At 35.8% G+C, this 22,104-nt stretch overlaps 4 protein-coding genes across 4 annotated transcripts in view; 3 read left to right on the top strand and 1 right to left on the bottom strand.

Annotated features, from left to right (window-relative positions):
- The window catches only part of hiw (MYC binding protein highwire), a 154,366-nt gene that overhangs the window by 50,525 nt on the left and 81,737 nt on the right, over positions 1-22,104 (bottom strand). The gene's annotated exons all lie outside the window — the stretch shown is intronic.
- Positions 3,444-6,093, top strand: LOC106647164 (pancreatic lipase-related protein 2-like). Its single transcript, XM_014363434.2, has 7 exons — positions 3,444-3,993; positions 4,332-4,435; positions 4,773-5,083; positions 5,154-5,210; positions 5,296-5,562; positions 5,668-5,711; positions 5,784-6,093. Exons 1-7 carry the CDS (start codon positions 3,661-3,663, stop codon positions 5,796-5,798), a joined length of 1,131 nt encoding a protein of 376 aa, XP_014218920.2. The 5' UTR covers positions 3,444-3,660; the 3' UTR covers positions 5,799-6,093.
- Positions 7,003-8,792, top strand: LOC106647108 (lipase member H-like). The gene is made up of 7 exons (XM_089598491.1): positions 7,003-7,026; positions 7,194-7,297; positions 7,413-7,732; positions 8,096-8,152; positions 8,240-8,497; positions 8,589-8,629; positions 8,706-8,792. Exons 1-7 carry the CDS (start codon positions 7,003-7,005, stop codon positions 8,715-8,717), a joined length of 816 nt encoding a protein of 271 aa, XP_089454617.1. The 3' UTR covers positions 8,718-8,792.
- On the top strand, positions 10,019-11,167 carry LOC106647109 (pancreatic triacylglycerol lipase-like; the record flags this gene model as incomplete). Its single annotated transcript, XM_014363364.3, has 5 exons — positions 10,019-10,319; positions 10,482-10,538; positions 10,616-10,882; positions 10,971-11,014; positions 11,087-11,167. Coding segments are annotated over 5 exons (684 nt in total), but the record flags the coding sequence as incomplete, so codon positions are not given.

Consider the following 22,104-nt stretch of genomic DNA (forward strand, 5'->3'; position numbering starts at 1 on the left):
GGGGCTTTTCTTTTTAATATAAAGATACATTTCTAGGACTTTCATTGGTAAGGAAACTTGTAACATCTGAATAGTCAGTGCACGTTAAGTAAAATCGCTATAGAATCACAATGCAATCTGCTACATACATTTTTTGCAATTATCGACGTACAATGAGATTTAAAACAGCATTTCGGGATTTAAAGTGCTCACTGTTACGATTTGGGTACTGACCCGCAGCAGCGCTTGGGAAATTAGTTGAAAGCCACGCTCCCAAAACAACGTGTCAGCCACGAAATGGGCGAATTTCCGGACGCGCACAACTTATTCTGTGAATAATTCCCGTTCAAAGGTGGGTGGGGCTCTTTCGTTGGTTTTTAGCTGTTTAGTCGCTTGAAAACGAAGCTATGTACAACTACATCCCTCTGATCCCTGGTGCGGTAATTTATGTTTCGATGGTATGCATTTATCCAATAAATCGTGATGAATGGTTTCAAACTTGTGTACGAAAATTGTAACTTTCAACACTAGTGCTACAGTAAATGTAATAAAGTGAGGTACAAATAATATCAGAAAAAAATAATAATAATAAAATAAGCACCTATTCAATGAAGTAGAATTGTAAAAAAAAGTCCCTTAAGAAGAAGCGAAGTAAATACGTCAGCAATGTTCTAGCCTGGAAGAATATCATCAATGAAATTGCAAAAGAGTCCGACAGATCATCGACGCGAAACTAAAATTCAGATGAATTTTTGAATGGATGGTATTGAGCGCGCTCGAAAAGAGTACAGCGTTGGGTGGCGCCTTCTTACGGTACGTGCTCCAGTAGTGTTCCATATAAATCTTTTAGTATCCAGTTTCTTTTGCAGATGGCAACGTTGGTATTAAAGACTTGGAAATCGTGCAGCTCAAGGTTTTCCATCTCAAAGTTTGTAAAAATCTGTTCAGATTAATGATGGTCCATTTCCCCTAGTGAGACGATATTTAAAAAAAATTTGTGAATAAACTCTCAACAATTCGATACAACTCAGTTTGATCAAGATTTTTTAAGCTGATGTCTAAAATTATTATCAGTTCATGTTCGAAAATAAAACCATATTATTTTGATTGTATGAAAAATAAAAAATAAAAGTTATTGTCTCGATATACACAATTTGTTGAACTGTACTTTATCGCGACTAATGAGACTTCAAAATTGTGAGACATGTACCACTACCAATATATTTAATACCAATTGATACCAATTGAAATTCTTTTAAGGTAAAAAACAAAGAGCAATCAAAGTGTGATATCTCGCGTCGTTCGTTACATTTTGTTTCGTTATAAAAAATAAAAGTTACGTAACAACACCTTCATTCATTAAGGTTAAAAAGTGGAATGATTGAGCAAGCATTTTATATAATCATCCTTTACATTTGCGTTACGTTTCATAATCAAAGTGCCAACCAAAACATGAAATTTTGTTAGCCTTTTACAATAGGTTCAATTATTCATTTTTGGATAGTTTTCGGTACATAAGTGTAATTTATTCAAATTGTTCTCCAACCTTGGGACTATTTAGTCCACATGGATTTTATAAATTTTTTAATGCTATTCACACGAGATGTACTCGTTGAAATGAGCTTAGTGTTTGTTTTATCTGGAAGTATGAAACAACCTTGCCCGCAATTTTCTTACACATAAAAGTGTGTAACTATTCCCCATCATACTTTGCTTTGTGTTCTTAGCGTAAGAAACTCTAAAAAGACAAAAGCTGAAAAAACATCATGTAAATGTCCCTATTAAATTTTCATTTAAAAATACACATTAAATCACACATGTTTGAAAAGATCGAGAACGAGTTAGTCATTTAAGCAGAAAAAAAGCATACAATTTTTTTTGTACATCGGTATTTAACTACGAAAAGCACACAATGTGAAACGCCCATCCTTCAACTTTAGTGACACATGTTCTGCGCATGATGTAGAATCACAGTCACAAAAGTTTGTCGCTCCTCCTTGCCATCTCAACCCCCCGAACACCAAAGGCCATCGAGTAGCAACTGTACATCATCGTTTTAAATCTTTGAGCGCGTGGGCTAGAACTTCTGGCAGCAAACTCGAAACCCAGCAGGAGTCGCGTTACAAAGCCAAGTCGCCGCACCTTTTTCAGAGCCTTTCCGTCTCTTCGCTCCTTATCTCCTCCTCTTGCCCCTTATTCTACTTTTTGACCTTGATTTATCAAGTTTCCGGCAATGAATACATATACTCGGATCCTTAACGTATCTTATATATTTTTAGTCATTCTGAACGGTAGAACACTTTAAATAAAGTTTATATAAGGCTAATGGAATTACTACTCTGGCGTTTTTGAAAAATTTAAATATGGATGGAAAAAAAGGTATACAAGGACAGTTATCTGCAGGACGCGCCGACCTACTTAAACAAAATATGTAATATAAAAAAAAAAAAAAAAAATTAACAATAAAATGACTGATGAACGGTTATTTATTTATTTACACTTTAGGGATGTAAATAAGTATCATTGAATAAGAGTATTCGAGTCGTAAGTTAACTGTTTTTTAACGTAGCAGCATCGGAATACACGTCGAAAAAAACATAATAATTATTAATGCAGAATACACTGACAAATCATAAATCATGTAAATTGTATTTATTCAGTACAAAAACTTGTGACTGATGTTCCTTTTTTTTTTTTTTTTTTTTTTTTTTTTTTTTTTTTTTTAGATTTGGAGCTACATCCCAAAAAATGTACATTAATTTTTTTTAAACATTTTTTTTATAAATCGTGATGAATATAATTCATCACTGTTATTAGACAATATAATTCTAGATTGACGTTGAATCTTATTTATTATCGTTGTACAATTTTTCCTATTCTTCATGTAAGTAAATTTTGTAACTTTACGTATGCTACTTTCTTACACTTATTCGATATTTTGATTATTCTATTTAAAATGTATGTCAAAAAATTTTTTTGGCACTATTTACTAAGTGTAAACTGAAATTAATATGTATTATAATTTAAAAAATTTATAATGGACGAAATTATACACAAATCAAATGGTAACTGCATTGAAAAGTATTTGTAATAAAAATGGTATGCTAACAACTAAACAATAACAAATAGTTGCTTGCTACATATTCTAACAACGTTTTCAGCAAACTACATAACAAAATAAAGATTTTATACATACAAAAAGTTATGTAATTGCATGCTCTAAATAAAAAATGTATTGATAAAGAAGTGACAATGCCTAGAAAAGTATACGATAGACCACTATTAGTCACGGCACTTTTACGTTTGTCTTGATAAGCTTTGTCTCGTAGTATGGTTTTTCAGAAAAATTTTCGGAACACGCAGTATACATGCAAGTATATAGAAGGGAAAAGATATACGATGCAGCCTTGCGAATCAGTGTCTATATATACGAGTGAGTCACCACGCTCCCGACAACTGTTTCCTCAAAGTCAGTCTCGGAAAGTGCTCTGACGTGAACGCACGAGTACATCATTGATTTTTATTTTAACATGAGAGTGTTAATGAGTATTTTAACTAATTAAAAATTAACAAGGGAAATTTTTTTAAGTTAAGGGAAATTATTTTAAGTGTAAAGACGTTGATTAGTTTAATTCATCACATACAAAATACTATTTAAATAGGACTATACTCATTTTAACAATGGAAATGACACTAGTTTTGGTGATTTTTGCATCGTTTTTAAGTTTATTTTCAAGTAGTGTGGAAAGCTCGGACATAAACTGTCCAGACCTTAAAAAAATACCACTTATAGGTTCAGTTTTAGTTATGAGTTCTGGAACGAATCGTAATTTGCAAGTGAGTTTTTATCTCTCCACCAAAAAAAATAGTGAGCCGGTGGAATTAGCTTTCACAGATTGGACAGGTTTGCAAAACCTAGAACTTTCTAAAAAGACAATCATCATCATTCATGGCTATAAATCTGGTGGAAGAAAACGTTGGGTACTGCAACTGAAAGATAAACTTCTTGATTTTGTAAGGAAAAAAAACATTGTATACTAAATTCAAGTAGGATTAAAAAAAATAATTTTAAACAATCTCTGATATTGTTTGTTAATAATGTATTTTACAATAAAGACAAACCACTCGTACTGTTAAATACACTTAAGGTACTCAAAGCGTCATGAAAAAATTCTATAAAAGTATTATAGATCAGTTGTAAAAATAAATGAAAAATTTTTTTTTCACGTACAAAAAAAATTTTTATTTTGTTTCCAAAAATACATAAACACGAGATTTTTTAAATGATATGACTTAAAGGACATTATAAAAATCATGTATATACAATTCCTGATGTAATAAATTCGTTTCAGCAAAACGCTAATGTTATATTAGTTGACTGGAGTCAAGGCAGTTACAGCAAAAATTACGTTAGTGCGGCTAAAAATACTGAAATAGTTTCTAATAGGCTACTCAAGTAAGAATAATACTTATTTAAAAGAAAAATTTTTTCATGAGTATAATTTTGAATAAATCAAAACTCACGATAGTTATATGTATTATTGTTTACATACTTAAAATAAATCTAATTTTTCGAAAAGAAAAAAAAACTTACAAAAATGTTCTTTTAAGATTGTAGACATGTAAACGGAATACATATAAAATTGCAAGTTTATTTAACTAGATGTATTCGCTTATTAACAGAGTTGTTTTCGGTTTCAACAATTATTAATTTTTTACACAGTTTCAACCTAATTAATTTTCTGAATCACTTTTTTTAAAGAAATAAAACGTATAATGTATTTTACGTATAGTTTTCTTCAGTCGGCAAAGGCACAAGTTGAAGTTTCTAACTACACGTCCAAGGAAATTTCGTGGAATCATTTACATTTTATTGGACATAGTCTTGGAGCCCAAATAAGTGGCCAAACTGCTCATTTACTAAAAGACGATCCATTTTGGAAAGTCGAACGGATCACTGGCTTAGATCCAGCAAAGCCTTGCTTTAAAGAGCTTGGAACATTTTTAAGACTTGATAAAGAGGATGCTACGTTCGTAGATATAATTCATACTCAAGTAGGAACTGGGGGGAAAACTGATGGACTTGGTTTAAAAGAAGATATTGGTAAATATTTTTTGGATTTTTATTTAACTATCTCTGGCTTCAATACAATAGAATAATAATAAATCTTTAGGTCATGTCGACTTTTACGTAAATGGAGGTGTTGTTCAACCCGAATGCACAGGATCGTGTAAATATACACATTTCATCAACCTAATTACGTGTTATTCTTAAATCAAGATATTCCTCATGCATGGTATGATTTTTGTTTCTAGCTTTTACTCCAAAATGGAATACGATGATTTGCAGTCATAAGCTTGCCTACAAGTACTTTACTGAATCCATATCTGATGCCATTAATAATACCTGTAAATTTTTGGGTTACCCCTGGAATGGATCGTCTGATGATGCATTGCAAATTTTAAACTCTAAAATAGTGGATTTGCCTTGTCCAGGGTGTCCAGAAATGGGAATAAATGCTGTAAGAAGTAGCCAAAGAGGCAAATTTTTAGTGATAGCAGCTGCAAAAGAACCGCATTGCCGTAAGTTACAGTTAAACGAATACAACAAAAATATTATTACATTATTTTAAAAGCATTACTTCTATCCTTTAATACTGAATAATTTAAAAACATTCAATATTACAGAATTCACAATTCAAGACGTACAGAGTGTTGCAAAGGTTATAAAGGTAACTCATTTATTTCAATAAGTAGTACCATTAAAAAATTGCTATTGTTTTATTTTTTGAACTAATTTACAGCGATTAAAGGATTAGATATTAACTTTCTAAGTACAGAAAAAACTACACTATTAAAAGGATGTACGTCACCCATAGTGAACTATTAATTGTACAAAAATCGGAAAATACAGTATTTAATAAATATTGTTTTAGAGGCTAAGTATTTTATAAAGTTCAAGTATCAAATTTTATGATTTTGAGTAACAAGTTATTATACCTATACACAAATATATCCTCATTCAAGTGTTAAAGATATAATAAAAGACAAATAATTGGCGCAAAAGGATAATTGGTATATTATGTACCTTAGAAGAAGTCGAGAAACTAAAAAATTTGCATCCTACCTAAGGCGTTTTTCGTGATCTATCTTTTGACGATTGTTGTTAAAAAAACTTGAAATAATTCGCTATAAAAGATTTTTTTTTCAATTTCAGAGATTTTTCTTCGGCTTGGTAGTACAGTAGAAGGAATCCAAATTACACTGAGAAAAAATTTACTGTTGGTTCAATTTAATATAAACTCATTGATTTTAATTATACATTAAATTTAATTCGACCCTCAAACAAAGATTGGACTAACTGATATTCTTGCTTAAAATAATTGATAGTGTTATTTAAATTTATGGTAATATATGAAACACAGAAAAAAAAATTTTTGTTTCAAACTAATCATTTTGAATAAATTAAAAGCACTATTTAAGTTACGCAGCATTACGTGTTTTATTAATTATTAATAAGTTTGATAAAATTTTGACTCTAAAACAGTCAAATATTGTACTAAGAATGTATTTGTAAATATTATAAAATCTTTGAGCGCTTATAATGAGCTCAATGTTCGTATAAATAACAGGACATATTCTGCTCTTACATAGCATAAAAAAGTAGTTTGTACCATAGTATATGCAATAATGGGACACTTTCAAAATACTGTTAATTTTTTAATATTTGCTTTTGTATTATTCTATAGTCAATACAGTATTAAAAATGTAAAATCCTGGGGTTTGGGAGGTATCAAATGCGATTGGTACAAAAAATTAGAAGGGTTTTCAGAAATTTTTAAAGGTCAAGTTGAAGCCCGTTTACTACTGTCCACCAAACATCACATTGAACCGTTTGAAATAAATCGTTCAATTTTAACGAATTCATCAATTTTACGAGAAATTGGTTTCGATAAAGAAAAAAATAGTATTGTAATTATTCATGGCTGGAGATCTAGTACCACGAAAGAATGGGTATCAGCTATGACTAGGAAGCTTCACGTTGTAGTAAGTTTATAAATTTAGGAATAGCATATAAAGAACACTAAATACTCTTCAAATTTAGTTACTTATACAAGTTATAAGAGTAATAAAAAAAATAATAATAATAATAATAATAATGATTGTAAAAACAGAAATGATACTAATCATAATAAAAATCTATATTAATATAGAAAGACGTCAACATATTTTTGGTCGATTGGACCAATACTGCTAGTAGTCTTAATTACGTCAAAGTTGCAGAGAATCTCCCTGCTGTAGCCGATATTGTATATGAGTGAGTAAATACAATTGAAACCTATTACTTTGTTACAGTAATAAGTATTAAACTGCTTGAAGACCAGAATTTTTATCCTATGACATTTCTAAAATATGTTTCTTATTACCCTTAGACTTTTTAGAGATGTACAATTTGAAACTTGGAATCGCATTAATACTAAAGGAATTTTATGGAATCACCTATATTTTATTGGCCATAGTCTTGGAGCACATTTGAGTGGACATATTGCACATTTAATGAAACAATCCGGTGACGATTTTTGGAAGATCGAACGAATTACTGGTTTAGATCCAGCTAAGCCATGTTTCGTAGATACTAACACTGAAGATCATTACAAACTTGATAAATCAGATGCTGCTTTCGTCGACGTTATTCATTCTAATATTGGCTATAATTCTGATGCCTTCTCTTTAGGTTTGAATAAACCTATAGGTAAGCAAATATGACATGTATTGTATCATTTTTAGATACGATTAATACATGAGGCTGCATTATCGTTTTTTTAGAGCAAAAAGTTAAATTTCTTGTAAAATGAACGTTTAAACGAATGTTTAAATTAAAGAATGTTAGCATTCTACGAATTAAATATAAAAGTTATGGATTTAAAAAAATGTTATATTTTTATACTGTAAATTTATCTTTTTTATGCGTTAAATGACAAAAATTTTAAGAAAATATTTAAAAGAAATCATTTTTAAAACTCATGAAGCCGATCGATTAATTTTAATATGAATTTTGTAAAAATTATTTATCATTTTGCGATTATGCTAAATCGATTATCGTTAAACATTTTAGGGCACATAGATTTCTTTATAGACGGTGGAACTCTTCAGCCAAAATGTGAGAAATTGGGTAAGAAACATGCATAATTTATTGAAACAAGTTTTTTTTATACTATTTTAAGTATTCAACATTGATTTGAAACAATTTTCATTCTAGAATACTTTGAAGCTATTATATGCAGTCATAAAGTTTCGCATGATTTGTACACACAATTGTTAACAACGTCAACAAGCAATAATTGCAAATTGTACGGTCACCAGTGGGATGGTAGCTACAATAGTGCTATGCAAATTTTTAAAGATGTCAAAAATGACGAAGCTTGCATTGATTGCCCTCAAATGGGAATTAATGCCATTAACAGCATCCAAAGAGGAAAGTTTTTAGTACTTACTTCAGAACTGAAAAATGAGTGCGGTAATTTATTTAATTTAGTTAACTAAAAAATAGGCTTGTTACTATGCATAACAAAACGTATTTTTCACTTACTAATTTTTATGATTTATAGCTAGTTACAATGATCCTCTATATGTAAAAGAAGCTATTAAGGTTGGTTGTAATAAAAATAATTTTTACTTAAAATATTATATTAGAAAATTTTTAATAAAAAAAACTATTTTTACAGGATTTAGAGTAGTAAATAAGAAAAAGTCATGAGCGGAAGCATTGCTTTTCACAGATAATATTATACTCTAAAATATAAATTATTGGATACTTAAAATTGTATTTAAAGTAAAAATGAATAAGTAACATTGTATTTACCTCTGTAAATTTAACTCTATGAATAAATAAATAAATTTACATGTTTGTGAATAAAATGTAATTTTCTTCTTAATTATTTATCCAATAAGTGTTAGAAAATACTGGAAATTTCGTTACAAATTGAAATTGGTTTCTTTTTGTTTTACCACTTTTTAAAAATACGTTTATAAAGAGAGAAGAATTTTATATTTTGAATATGTTAAATTTAACCACAAAGAATGTAAGTCTTGCACTGCAGCCAAGAAAATTTTTATTTAAAATAATTTTCAAAATTTTATCCCGTTTATTTTAATCTAACAACAAGATCAGCCATGAGCCGATATTATCAAGATTCTACGTTTAGTCTGGTAAAATTGTAAAAACCGGTAAAGTACTTTTATAGATAATCATTTTATTCGACAAGCATTACTCATGCATACGATAAGCTTGAAAGCCGTTAAGGAAACACAAGCACTTGAGTGATTTCATTTTAACCTTATGATAAAGTGTTAAGTTGAAAAAATGTTATTGACTACGGCATCAGTTTACTACGAACATTCATCGGATAAACATGGTCGAAAAATTTGATAAATTTATTATCACCTTTTTCGTTGTGATAGTGTTGCCAAGCTTTAACGCCAGTACAAACGAAACAGAAAATGTAATTTGTTCAGATCTAAAAAATATACCATTTTTCGGATCGTTTCTTGTCTCTCATACCAACGTAAATCATAAAAGAATAGAAACTGAATATTACCTCTCGACTAGTTACGAAAGAAAACTCGTGAAAATTAATTTACATGATGATTGGACAGAGCTCGAAAAAAGTTGGTTTGATCCGACAGCCAAAACTTTTATTCTAATCCATGGATATCGGTCTGGAGGGAAAAAACCATGGGTTTTGGAGTTAAAAGAAAGACTTCTGAGTACTGTAAGTTTCACCGTAATACAACGTTTATAATATAAAAAATAGCTTTCGTTCTTTGATATTGATTCATCAGAATATTATTAATTGTAGAGACAAGCTAACGTTATAATTGTTGATTGGAATAATGCTAGCCATACAAAAAATTATATTACAGCTGCGAAAAAAACAGAATTCATTAGTAATAAGATTTTTAAGTAAGTTTCAATCATAAATGAATTGATTTATTTTTCTGGTATTAAAAAAAAAGCTCAGTGTTTTCTTAAAGTTTTTTGCAGAAACTAAGACCGAATATTGAAAAATTGATTAATACATCTATCAATATCAAATGGAATCGTTTGCATTTTATTGGTCACAGTCTTGGTGCACACATTAGCGGACAAACAGCTCATATTTTAAAACAAGATCCGTTTTGGAAAGTTGAAAGAATCACTGGCTTAGATCCAGCAAAGCCCTGCTTCGTTGGCGTCAAACCAAACCTCAGAATCGATAAGGATAATGCAAATTTCGTTGACATCATACATACACAAGTGGGTACTGGAATTAGTGGCTTTGGCATAAAAGAAAACATAGGTTTGTAACTATGCGTAGATGCCACTTAAAAAAGACAAACCAGCTCTAGTTTGCCTTATTTGTAATAAAATTGGAAAATTTGAGTTGATTGTATTCGTTAATCCAGAATGTGAGATTTAAACCAAAATTATCGTAGCAATGAATATCAATGCTTATTTACAGGTCATACAGATTTTTACGTCAACGGTGGTGTTGCTCAACCACAATGTCTCGGTTCAGGTATGATAGATGTCATCAATAAGATTATTTTTATTTTTATTACCACACGTTATAATTTGCCCTATACCATTTATTAGTTTTGACTCCAAAATGGAAAACCGTTATCTGCAGCCACAAGTCATCTGTTAAATATTTTATTGACTCAATAGTCGATTTACAAAATGACACGTGCTTATTCGAAGGTTACGAATGGGACAAAACTTATAACGATGCACTGAGAATTTTGAACGAAAAAATGGGCGGCCAACCGTGCGAAAATTGTCCAAAAATGGGTATCAATGCTAACGTAAGCAAAAAAAGAGGAAACTTTTTGGTGATTACGTCACTTCATGAGCCGTACTGTCGTAAGCTGAAACTATTCACGTAGAGCGCATATGCTATGGATTTTTTTTAAAAGTTACTAATTAGATTTATTTTTATTATTTTTTTTAGGTTTCGATAAAAACGATTACAAAAAATTATCTAGTATTTTGAAAGTTAGTAAATTTTTCGAAAATTCATAATATAATTGTTACTTATAACTATTAACGAAAACTTTTTTTTTGCAGAGGATTAAATATTAAACCATATCATGAACAGTGACTGAACAATTTTGTAGAAAATTCGTATGAAATATAGTCAACATTTGGTGATTTCTAATGATTTTCTAACTTAATTTAAACCCGTTTTTTTGTGTACATCTCCAAAAAAATAAGAGAAACCGGAGAAAATAATTTTTCCAACAAAAGATCGACGATCTCGCAAACTCACGCTGGTGTATGTTATAAGCGCAAGCTTCTCCTAATCACTCGGCCAGACTCTCCTTTCCTCCACGAGATCTACGACTTTCTCACAGGTAAGCCCTCACCCATACACGCACACTCTATTTTTTTTTTTTACAAAAGCAACCAGCCATTAGACAGGAGATACATTTTCTTCGCTGCTACAAGCAGTGCCACAACGAAGAGTTCAACCACCTTGGATTTCAGTCGAGAGATTGCGAGCCGAGATTTGGCATTGTTCCGCCCTTCGACTAACGCTCGTGATGTAGGTATGTACACACGTGTGCTCTTCTTCCTTGTGAATTTGCGCCTGGACTCTTACCACCAGTACTACGTCTGTGTATGTGGTCAGCTGTGTGTTTATTTTTTTTTTTTTTTTTATACTGTGTACGTTATTTTAATTTTTTGTGTATACACACCGAAAACGCAACAAAATTAGGTTAAATGAAACAGTAAATTACACTAGATAACCAGATAATTTGAGAGTATTGAATTAAACCATTAGTTATTTGTAAAAATAACTACTCTATTTGTTTAACTATTTAATGAAAAATTGTGTGAAACTACATACTCTTAGGGTACTAACTTCTCAAGAATGCAAGGAATAAAAAGAGGTAAAGAAAAATGTGTCATTAAAGGATGCAATTAGAGAAAAAAGACAGTAGAAAAATAAAGAAGAAAAATAGTAACATGGTCACTTGGGAGAAATGAGAAAAAAAAAAAAGAGACGTGACACCATAAGTGTCTCATAGTGTCTGTCGCTGTAATCTCCTTTTAGTCTCTCAGAGCTAATTTATTTCTACTTCAGACCTTATTACAATGCACCACCCGGATTTCGTTGAAATTTATTGCTGCTTCTATATCGAGCTATCTAATACGCAGAGTCATGTACTCGAAAGTGGGATTATAGTACAGAGAAATAATTGCATGTTCCACAATAACTTGTGTTCCTTCTGAATTATCGTGTGCACATATATTTATAACATTGTGACCATCCATAGAGGTGAAAAAGAAAAATCCAAGTGTTTGCACAGTCATAAAAGTAGCAGTCACCAATCAGTGTTATTTACCTAAAGTTTTCACGTAAAAGGCCAAGGCATGTAATTCTCAGTGTCTAAGCCACGATAAAATTAGAACTCAGATATGAGAAGTTCAGAGGATTTGCCAAGTTTGCAAGAAAGTTCATCATTATAATCAAGGGCTAAGCTTGTGTACTTGAAAAAGCTTTGGTTCTTCAAAAATACAAATAAAATCTCCTGAAATGTAAAAAAAAAAAAAAACAAGGATTGCACCCGAACTGTTTGAAGTCGAGGAACGAAGATGTAATTTCTTTTCGGTCATCCTAACGAGCTCCTTTCGCCAGTGAGGAAATAATGCGGGTGGCTCTCACTGCGAGTTCTCACGGACAGCTCTAATGAATTCCAATGGAAAACGGTCGTACATGAGAGGAGATCCGTGAAGCGCACCAAATAAAAATGGTAATTGCGATTTAAAAACGTGCTTGCATCTCGTTGCTCGGCTCAAAGAAAAAAGTAATTCTGAGGAAAGGAGATTACGGAAGGGTATGGCGTGTAAATAAAGCTGCGTAAAAGTGCAAAACGAGCGATGCTACGGTGCCAAAGAAGAATTTTTGTGAATAAAATCAGGCGAGGAGGCCCCTAATTAGCTCCCATCGTACAAGCTATTGTGCAAAAAAAAAATCGATAAATTAGAAAAATTCGGGGAGCTTTTTCATCCGATATTTAATCCCGCGATAAAGCTAAAAGCCCGCTAACGCGCGTGTCGTAAATCCCGAGGGTGTGAAAACAGGCCAGCGCGATATAATCCCCCGGAATGGCAAAATAGCATCAGAAAGAGACTGAGAAATGCATCGCCCATAATTAAGGAGCGACGCTGCTGATGGTGCACGGCTCGCAGACTCCTCGGTTATGTATCGTTTCGCATTAACTGTGTATAAATAAAACATGCACGCCGAGGCACGATTAATGCAGGCGCGCATCCGACGATAATGAAAAGGTTCATTGGGTGCTAGACTCGGCTGATACGCTCCTCATCGAGGCTTCACTGGTTACGGAGAAAAGGCACATCGAAGATTCATCGCGTCGATCGAGTCCTCGCCCGATTTTATCCCTCGGGTGCGCTTTGTTTGTTTTCGGTGGCTTCAATTGGGTTTTAATATTCGGAAGTTACATTCGAGATTTCTTCATTATTATTTAAAAGAGGGTACAATGCATCGGTTGTAATGGCCATAGAAGCTTCCTTCGTTCCCGGAGCTACGAGTACAAACTTAATTGCCGTGTAATGAAAGCGGCGCTTCCTTCGTACCTCCGGAGAAATGAAATCCCTATCCGATGGCCGGGGATGTGCGGCTCCGAACCCCCCGAGCTTTAATAATCGCTTTCGCTCCTCCTCCGCCCCATCCGACTGTTTCTTGCCGTCTTACGCGAGCACTAATCGTGTGCTTTGCGCGAATTAATTAATCCGCGACTGGGGGTGGAAAACTCGTGTGAATAATGGCTACTTTGCACGCGGAAGAAACATTTGATTCATCACAATGATACGTTTAATTGTCAATACCTTTTTTTTTTTTTTTTTTTTTTTTTTACGAAAGTCATTCGAGCCCAAAAGGTTCCTTCAGCGAGTGAAAAAAGTATATCTTCAAGCCGCGTCCCACAGCGGGCTCTTGAAAAACTAATAACTTTATATCTCGCGTCCCACATCTTTGCGGCTAAGAGACCCATTAAATATATTCTTAATAAAAAGCTCGCAGTGTATGCATGCAACCATCTCACCGCAACTGAATGGCCTCCATTCACCTCTTTTACCCTCGCACAACAGGAAAAAAAAAACTCCCCCCGTACGTCCCACATCTTATTAAGAATGCCATTTCAAAAGTCCTGCAGTAGTCGAGAGCTCGAATAGGCATTCACTGGTGCTCGCAGTCGAAGGAGATTTTTTTTTCCCTCTTTAATATTTTCTTTTTGCGCTCGTGAAGGAAGAAAAAAAAAAGACTTCGGGATGCGAGATAAAGATGAATGAGAATGTGAAAATTCCGAGGTTGCCCCTAAAAATGTACGTCTTTCGGTAGGGATGGTTTATAAGCCGGGCCCTGCGTTGACTCGCACTACTGTACGATCCATGGGATGGTTAAATCGAGCTGGCTTTTTTCTCTTCACCCCCGTGTTCCAACTCTTTTTACTAATACTCGCCCGCCGGCCTTTAAAACATTTACAAGTTTGCCGGCAAAAAGCCGATGCGGCAAAGCCACTTTGTTATTCGACCTCTGAGCCGTACGTATTTATCTTCTGTATAACGCGTTCTTCTTTTTAGCTTCCAAACGATTCCAAAACATATTCTCTACGCGTAGCGACTTCTTATTACTAAGGTTTTTTTTTTTTTTAACGCAATTTTTAAAGACGATAAGGCTCTCGGACAAAAATGCAGCCTCTACCGAATTGACTCGGTTTCTCTTCTCATACGATGACAAAAAAAAAGGTATTTAAAACCCAACACTCGTTGCAAACTACCAAAAGCTCACGAGCCGCGAAGCTCTGCCGCCAATTCGACAATCGCGCGATCCGAGATTATCCGTATAATCCATTTCGGCAGCTACATCGCCGTCCTACATATACATATATATTACTCGTTGCTCGGACAAATCGATGGTCCGCTCAGCCAGCTGCTCTTGGACGGACAGCTTTACGAGGGTGCGATCGCGTTTAAATTTCCAAGCCACTGGTGTATATGGCGGAGATGGTGCATGGGTTGTGATTTTGCACTCGATCGTTGGTCTGCGGGTTATTAGTGGTAAGTTAAGGGCTCGTAAAGTGCGATGAATATATATGGACGTGGACTCGTGTGTTTACGCGCGCAGGGGTGTCTCTCGTTTTCTTCACGGAGATTTAGAGTACCCGTTTAACCCCAAGCCCGGGCGACTTGGAAAGAAAAACACTGACGCTTTTTTTCTTTTGTCAAGATTTTCACGCGAAAATTAAAACGGAGTCAAGGAGCGTGAAGAAAAAAATACCCTTAAAAACTGTACAATGGCCCGTGAATAATTGAGAAGGAAACAAAAAAAAAAAAAAAAGACCCTCCGCGCCATAGTCCCTTTGTGCGACAATAACGTTCCGAAAGTGCAAATTCCAAGACACTCGGTAATGAGCCAGCAGAGGAGAATAAGCGAGAACGCCGGAGAAGAAGAAGAAGAAGAAGCCCCGACGTATGCAATATTCAAGAGGAGCCTGCACGTGAGGCAACGACTGTAGTCGGAGGAGCGAGTGCACGGTGTGCACTGATTGCGTAACGGCGCAGAAACAAGCAAGAAAACGAGCTGGTTACACGCGTTAGCTACGTGGATGCGTGTGAGCCCTACGCCCCTTTGTAAGAAAATGGCTGTGTCACCTCTGTCGCGCCCTTTTGCCCGGGTACAAGGACTCGCCGCGTTTGTCCTTTCGTGGAAATTTTGAGGGAACTCGCGCGCAGACGCTTTTCCTCCCCTTACTCAGCTGTGCTAGGGTCTTTGTGCTGTTTTAATCGACGCGGAAGATCCCGGTATGATGGTGTGCTACTCTTTTCAGTGTACTATACAATCTCAGCATCGAGCTTTAAAAACTCGCGACCTAAAGTGCGAAACTGCAGTAAATGCAAAGCGTTCGTAGGTGCACTCAGGTTCTCGAGAAAAGTGGCACTACGGCAGGGCGTTCACCTTACGATTTAAAAAAAAAAAATTTCCTTAAAACCAGATGTGTACTGTTCTAACTGGCGAAGGATAATTAACCTACATACTTCTTAATTAGGGCCATTAACAGTGTAATCTTTGATTTTGAACTGCATCGACTGCAAAATACAACAAAATTGTGTCGTGTCTAATCGGACCGAGTGGGGTTTCGTTATAGTGGAAAAGGAGGTAGACACGTCTCATCGCAATATCCCCGGAGTCACTCGTGGAATACACAATCTGCGTTAATTACGCGGGGACACTTGTTGACTGCGCCAAAGGGCATTTCTGATGCGTTCGCGTGCCTGTCTCGTTTAATATCCTATACGTGGATAAGTTAAAGCACTGCCTCGGCTTTGTCCCGAAATAGTTTGTACCAACGAGACTTTGGAAATTAATTTCACATAGTTTTGCGATGGTTGGAGATGATTTCCTTTTCAGAATCCAGAAATCGAAAAAATAAATCAGCTTCGCAAAGGCTATTGTGAAAAAATTTCCAAGCCCGTGTTTAAAACCGAAATTTGCATGTAAAATTTTTCCCCGCCAAGTATACAACACGCGATTGCACGGGCAGCGTCCAAGTTATTCGTATGCATGGGGGTTAAGCGCGCATTACCTGTTTTTCGCGATAAACAAATACAAACCGCGAAAACTCTTGCGCGCGTTCCCCTATTTGCATTTAGATTTCCAATTTGCGAGCCAAACATTTACGCCGGCGAACGAAATAATATTCAATTTGCGCGTCAGAGCAAATTTTACGCTCGTTCGCGTACGCGTGTGATTTCTGTCTACGTATGTATTGTGTGTATTACAAATTACGACACCAGAGACAATAATTTGCCGACAATTATCATCGCGTGTAACTATGTTGTTTTACTACGTGATTACCAGTGTATTATTCATATTTTCACGCCTTTACAAATAACGTCACAGCAATGGTAATTACACTGTACATCCAAACATGTTAATTACACGTTTAAATAGTGTAGTTTAAATTTTGGTTTTTTATAAAACTCATCGTGATAACAATTTTAAGAACAACTAAATCTATGATGCATCAAGTGGTTAATCAGTTTTACTAAACTGGACACATTTGAATGGGAAAAATCAATGTAGGACAGCTGTGGAATGAAGAAGCTTGGCTGTCACATATTCAACACGCTCACAAGTGTGTACAATCTGTGACAGAAATGTTTTACTCTCTACAGCCTTCTTATGTCAACCGTTAAAGAAAAATATTGTTTAGTTTTATAGAACAGGTGAAACAGTTTACGAAGCATAAAATTGGTTGTTCTTAAAACGTTTATCGACATTATTTTAATGCATTTTATAAAAAACCGAAATTTCGATTAGACGCTTTAAAGGTGTACTTAAACACACTTCAATTTTCCAGTGATTAAATCGATTTACCGGCCAATATTGAACCGAGTAAACGAAAAAATAATAAATGCACAAAGTGACTTGTGCCAATTGTTGATAATCCAACAACCATTAACGCTTGGGTTTCCAGTGCCGAGACCAGAATATTCAGCTGCCGGGAAAACTTTATCTCCAACGCGAGTACATCCTAAATAAGATCTCCCAGCCCAGGAGGCAGCAGTCAACCTTCGACACGCGTCGCCGCATATGAATGCACGTCACGGCCAGCCGCTGGCATCCTCGTCATTCCGATCGTGAAATTCCGCACGCACGCAGCGCGGAATCCCTCCAGCCCATCATATCTCCCTCTCAACCCCCTCGCCTCCTCCCGCAAATCGATCCCGACCGGCCTCAACTTTCCAAATAAACGCGAATCTCAGCGCCGCGATGTCCCTTTGTTGCGCGCCCTCGCGCTGAAATGAAGGACGCTTACGGAATTTCCAACGGCAGAGGCTGGGATTACAGCCCGGCGACGCGTGCGGGTCGTTGATGAGAGCTGGGACTACGGCCATTGTCGCGTTTAATTGGAATCGGCGAGCTACTTCCCTCGGAAAAATTTTCACCACGTGACAGTGAAAAAGTAAATTTTGTTTATCGCGTCCTGCAACGTGTTTAATTTTCAAGTTCATATATCCCGTGCGTTTATGCACCAACATTATATTTTCGCTTTGATGAACTCGAGCGCGCGACAGTGGAATTTTTTTCCATTTTCCGACTTTGCTTTTTCTTCGTGAAACACAAACATGACGTGGTTGCTCGTCCCTCAAAAATAGCGTGGCGCTTCCGGAATATTAATTGGGACGATTAACCTACAAATTAAACATTAGCTTTTGCGTGCGTATAATTAATCGACGGAGGTGTGGGGCGATATTTCAGAGCGGACTCGCTGTTTTCGCTCCTGGACTTTGGGTCGGTTGTTGGGTTATCTATACAAGTCACTTTGTACGTGTTTGTGCGAGGAAAACGATGGGAAATTTTTCTTTTTAATAATTGACTATATTTTTACCATTTGCATCTTTGTCATCTACATAATTAAAAGTTTTGGAAGAAACAAAATATAATTAGGAGTCGTTGTTTGTGAATGGATTTACGTATAAACGGATGGAAGTTGAGTTCAGAAACTTTATTAATTTAATGCTGAAAAGACTATGCGCCTGACAAGAACTTGAAATTTCGTCAACTTGACTGTTTCACTTAAATATGTTTGATTAAAGTTTCAGCTTGCCGAAAGACAGTTGAAATAATAGTGAATTCATGGAATTTTATTCATTTGTTTGTGCAAGGCAATTAAAGCAAAAATAACGTACGTTTCAAAAACTTGAAAAACCCAAAGAAAAACCAAAAAAAAAAAACAAATCCCAATTATCTACTTATCTTATTCATTTCGAGGAAAAGTATCCACTCACACCTCGTGCACTTATTTCACAACATATGGCAGAAATGGCAAGCAAAAAACATATGGGAAAAAATTTGGTCCCATAACAATGACAAAGTCCAACCCTTACTCTCCACTTTTTTTCCCGCGTTTTTCAACACATTTAGTCGAGCGCTTTACAAGCCCTTATTAGAAGCTTATAAGCGTAAACTCGCCCTAATGGTTCTTCCCAGTCGTGGAATTTTACTACGCTAATCTGTACAACCTGCTGTTGCTTTTGCAGTGTAATTTGTTCGAGGCCAGGTAAACTTGCACGTATTTCCTCGGGCGAGCTTAATTTATTGTGCGTGAAAGAAAAAAAAGTGCAAAGTAGAGGATACACGAATAAATTTGGTTTTATTTATGCGATATTACGAAAGAAGAAGCACAGGTTACGTTTACGATAATTAAGTTGCTATAATACATCTACTGTAATGACATGTAAAATTTGCGTTGCAATTTTTTTAATTGCCACACGCTCGTTGGTTCCAAGACTAAATTATACCATTATGAAATAATGAAACATAACAAAAAAAGTCACAAGTATAAGTAACCAATGGCGAAACTAAAGTTTTTGCAATAAATTGTTTGAAAAACCAATTTTTACCACCGGTATAAAAAAAAATGGTAAAATAAAAAAAATTTAATAACAGTGATTTAAACGGCAAAAAATATAAGACAACATAGAAGCAAATATTGCATCTTTGAAAAAGTTCATTAAATAGGAGTCTTAAAGCGAAACTTTTATACATAAATATATATATACATAGTTATTACCCCTGAACCAAAGGCATCATCAATCTCCTCGTTAACTCTTGGAGCACAAAATTTCCTCTAAAATACCTTTTTCCGTCTATATGTACGCGTACACCCTGTCATTTCACCACAAGAGGAGAGCAAAAGTAAAGGGGGGGGAAAAAAAAACCACGAACCCGCTATGGCTTTAATTTTTGATCCAATTACCCCATACCCGTATAGCGAGGACGCAATTTTGCCGCGGCTTCTTGGCCCCTGTCGCTTTTGCCTTTCTTTCACCCAAGTTCTCTTCCCAAGGGGATACCACCGAATCTATCGGAAATTTCATTCGGGTCGTTCGATATAGACCTACGGTATATTACTCTCGCAGTGGGTCAGCGCAACGAAGCGACTCAATTTATAAAACCCTATCGGAGATTCATCTTAATGCCTAGTTTGCTTTTTCTGCATACTTTAATGGCCCCGCAACCGATGGAGACCGAATTTTTTAATATCGTAGGGCAAAAAAAAAAAATTCTCCCGACCAATGACATGCATGAGATTCATATGTGAGCAGTGCCCTCAGAGGATTTTTGTGATTCGACATGCATTTCAGTCAAAGAGTTACACTGGTCAATTTACTCGAAACATGTCTAAATGAACCAGCATTAGTCTCGATAGAAGAGTCATTATCGTGGAAACAACGTCAGCTGAAAAAAAAAGTCGAAAGCTCTCCTCTGCCCGATTATTTGATTCGCCACTTTCCTCCGCGGCGTATCAAAGATCGCCCGACTCCCCAAGGCGTGGCACTGTACCCCCTCTCTCGCGAGCCAAGATTTATCTCGCCCGAGCGACAAGCTAAGCACGAAAAAATGCATGCAGCGACGTAAAATTTAACAGAGAATGCCAACGCGAACGAATTTATCCGCGTAAGTGGCAAGCCGGGAAGAGGGATGCACTCATGATTTTTTCATGCCGGCGGTGTAGCTTAAAATTTATCATCTCGACCCCCGGAACAAGTTTGCGGTGGACTTTGCCTTTCGCCCGATCCCCCCTTTTTCCGAGCGGACACGCGTGCGCGTCTTGCACATCACGGCTGAGGATGATAACTTTTTGCAAAAACGGAGGAAAGTTAACTCTCGGATCTACACCGCTCACTTGAAACTGGGACGTAACGATCGGTGGCGAAAACAATTCGACGGTCCTCCGAGGCAATCAAAAAGCTCGAACAAGTTGGAGGTGCGCGGACACCATTCGGGGCACGAAGCGCCGATCGGGTCGTTAGAACAACTCGGCTGATGGGAGGGGGGGGAAGCTTCCGGACACACGTCGCTCGTTAAACTCGCGCGAAATTGTCCAAGTGGCTTCGGTACCGGTGGAAAGCCAACTCAGGGGACGTGTCTCTCCAGGCTTCCTTCCGCCCATGTATAGGCACCCCTCCCCCGTGGAAAAGCTGGACGAGGATATCGCGCGTCATTTCCGCTTCCCGTGCTGTACATACATACGGATGGCGATGTGTATTCACGGCTGTCCGGCGCGTGATTGTAAGCCTGCCTTCCTGCGGGACGTGTAAATAAACGCAAATAGCAGCCTGCGGAGCTGATTCTCGACATAGATAGTTTCATCAGATGTAGGTGGGTGTACGAGACTTTCAACTACCTTGGAAGATAAGAGCCATACGGCGGGGGGAGGCTCGTGTATTTATATACGTTCTAGAGATAGTGAAATACTTTTTTTTTTTTTTTTTTTTTTTTTTTTTCACTCCTGCACGTGCACGTTTTATTGGTGCTCTACTGTACTTGAAAATGATATCTAACGTTGTCACGCGAGATAAACAATAGTATAGTACTTTCTTTTGTAGCGTTAAGATTATTATACTTTTCAATTAGGGTTAGACGAGCATTAAAACGAGCGATCGATTGTTGTGTCTACAATTTATAGGCATTGTTGCATCAACGGAATATTAAGAGAATCGGGTGCTTTAAAAAGATCTTGAAAAAATTCATCGAAAGTCATTAGACAATTTAAATTTAAAAATTTACAAGATTAAAATAAATAAAGCGTCGAGAATCACGTCCCAGAGCGAGAGTCTGGATTAAAGGACGGGGTAAAATTTACGAGCCCCGTGCGATACGTTTTTTATTTTTTTTTTTTTTTTATCTGGTCGTAAAACAGTTCGGCTACTCGAATGCGATCACAGAAAAAAAAAAAAGAGGTGGGTTGAATAAAAGTACTATAGAGTGAAATGTCGCGTATTTTTCTAGGCCCGCGCGTGGAACTAGTCTCGTTCGAGGAGATTGTCAAGAAACGCCGGGGACTCTTTTACGATTAGAAGTGCCGGATCACGTTTCCGACCCAGTACTTATTTTCCAGTCGAAACGAGGGATTTTCTAGGGTGATGGGGCTCTACGGGTATTTTCAGGATATTTTCAATTCTTTAAACCAGCAACACTCACCGAAAAAATGTTCAACGTCAGTAGATTCTGAGGGCTTACCTGAAACAGAAAGAAGATTATACGT

This window comes from Copidosoma floridanum, unplaced genomic scaffold (assembly GCF_036245765.1).
Source record: "Copidosoma floridanum isolate Cflo_tuat_1 unplaced genomic scaffold, Cflo_Japanese_pri ptg000006l, whole genome shotgun sequence".
Taxonomy (NCBI): Eukaryota; Metazoa; Arthropoda; class Insecta; order Hymenoptera; family Encyrtidae; genus Copidosoma; species Copidosoma floridanum.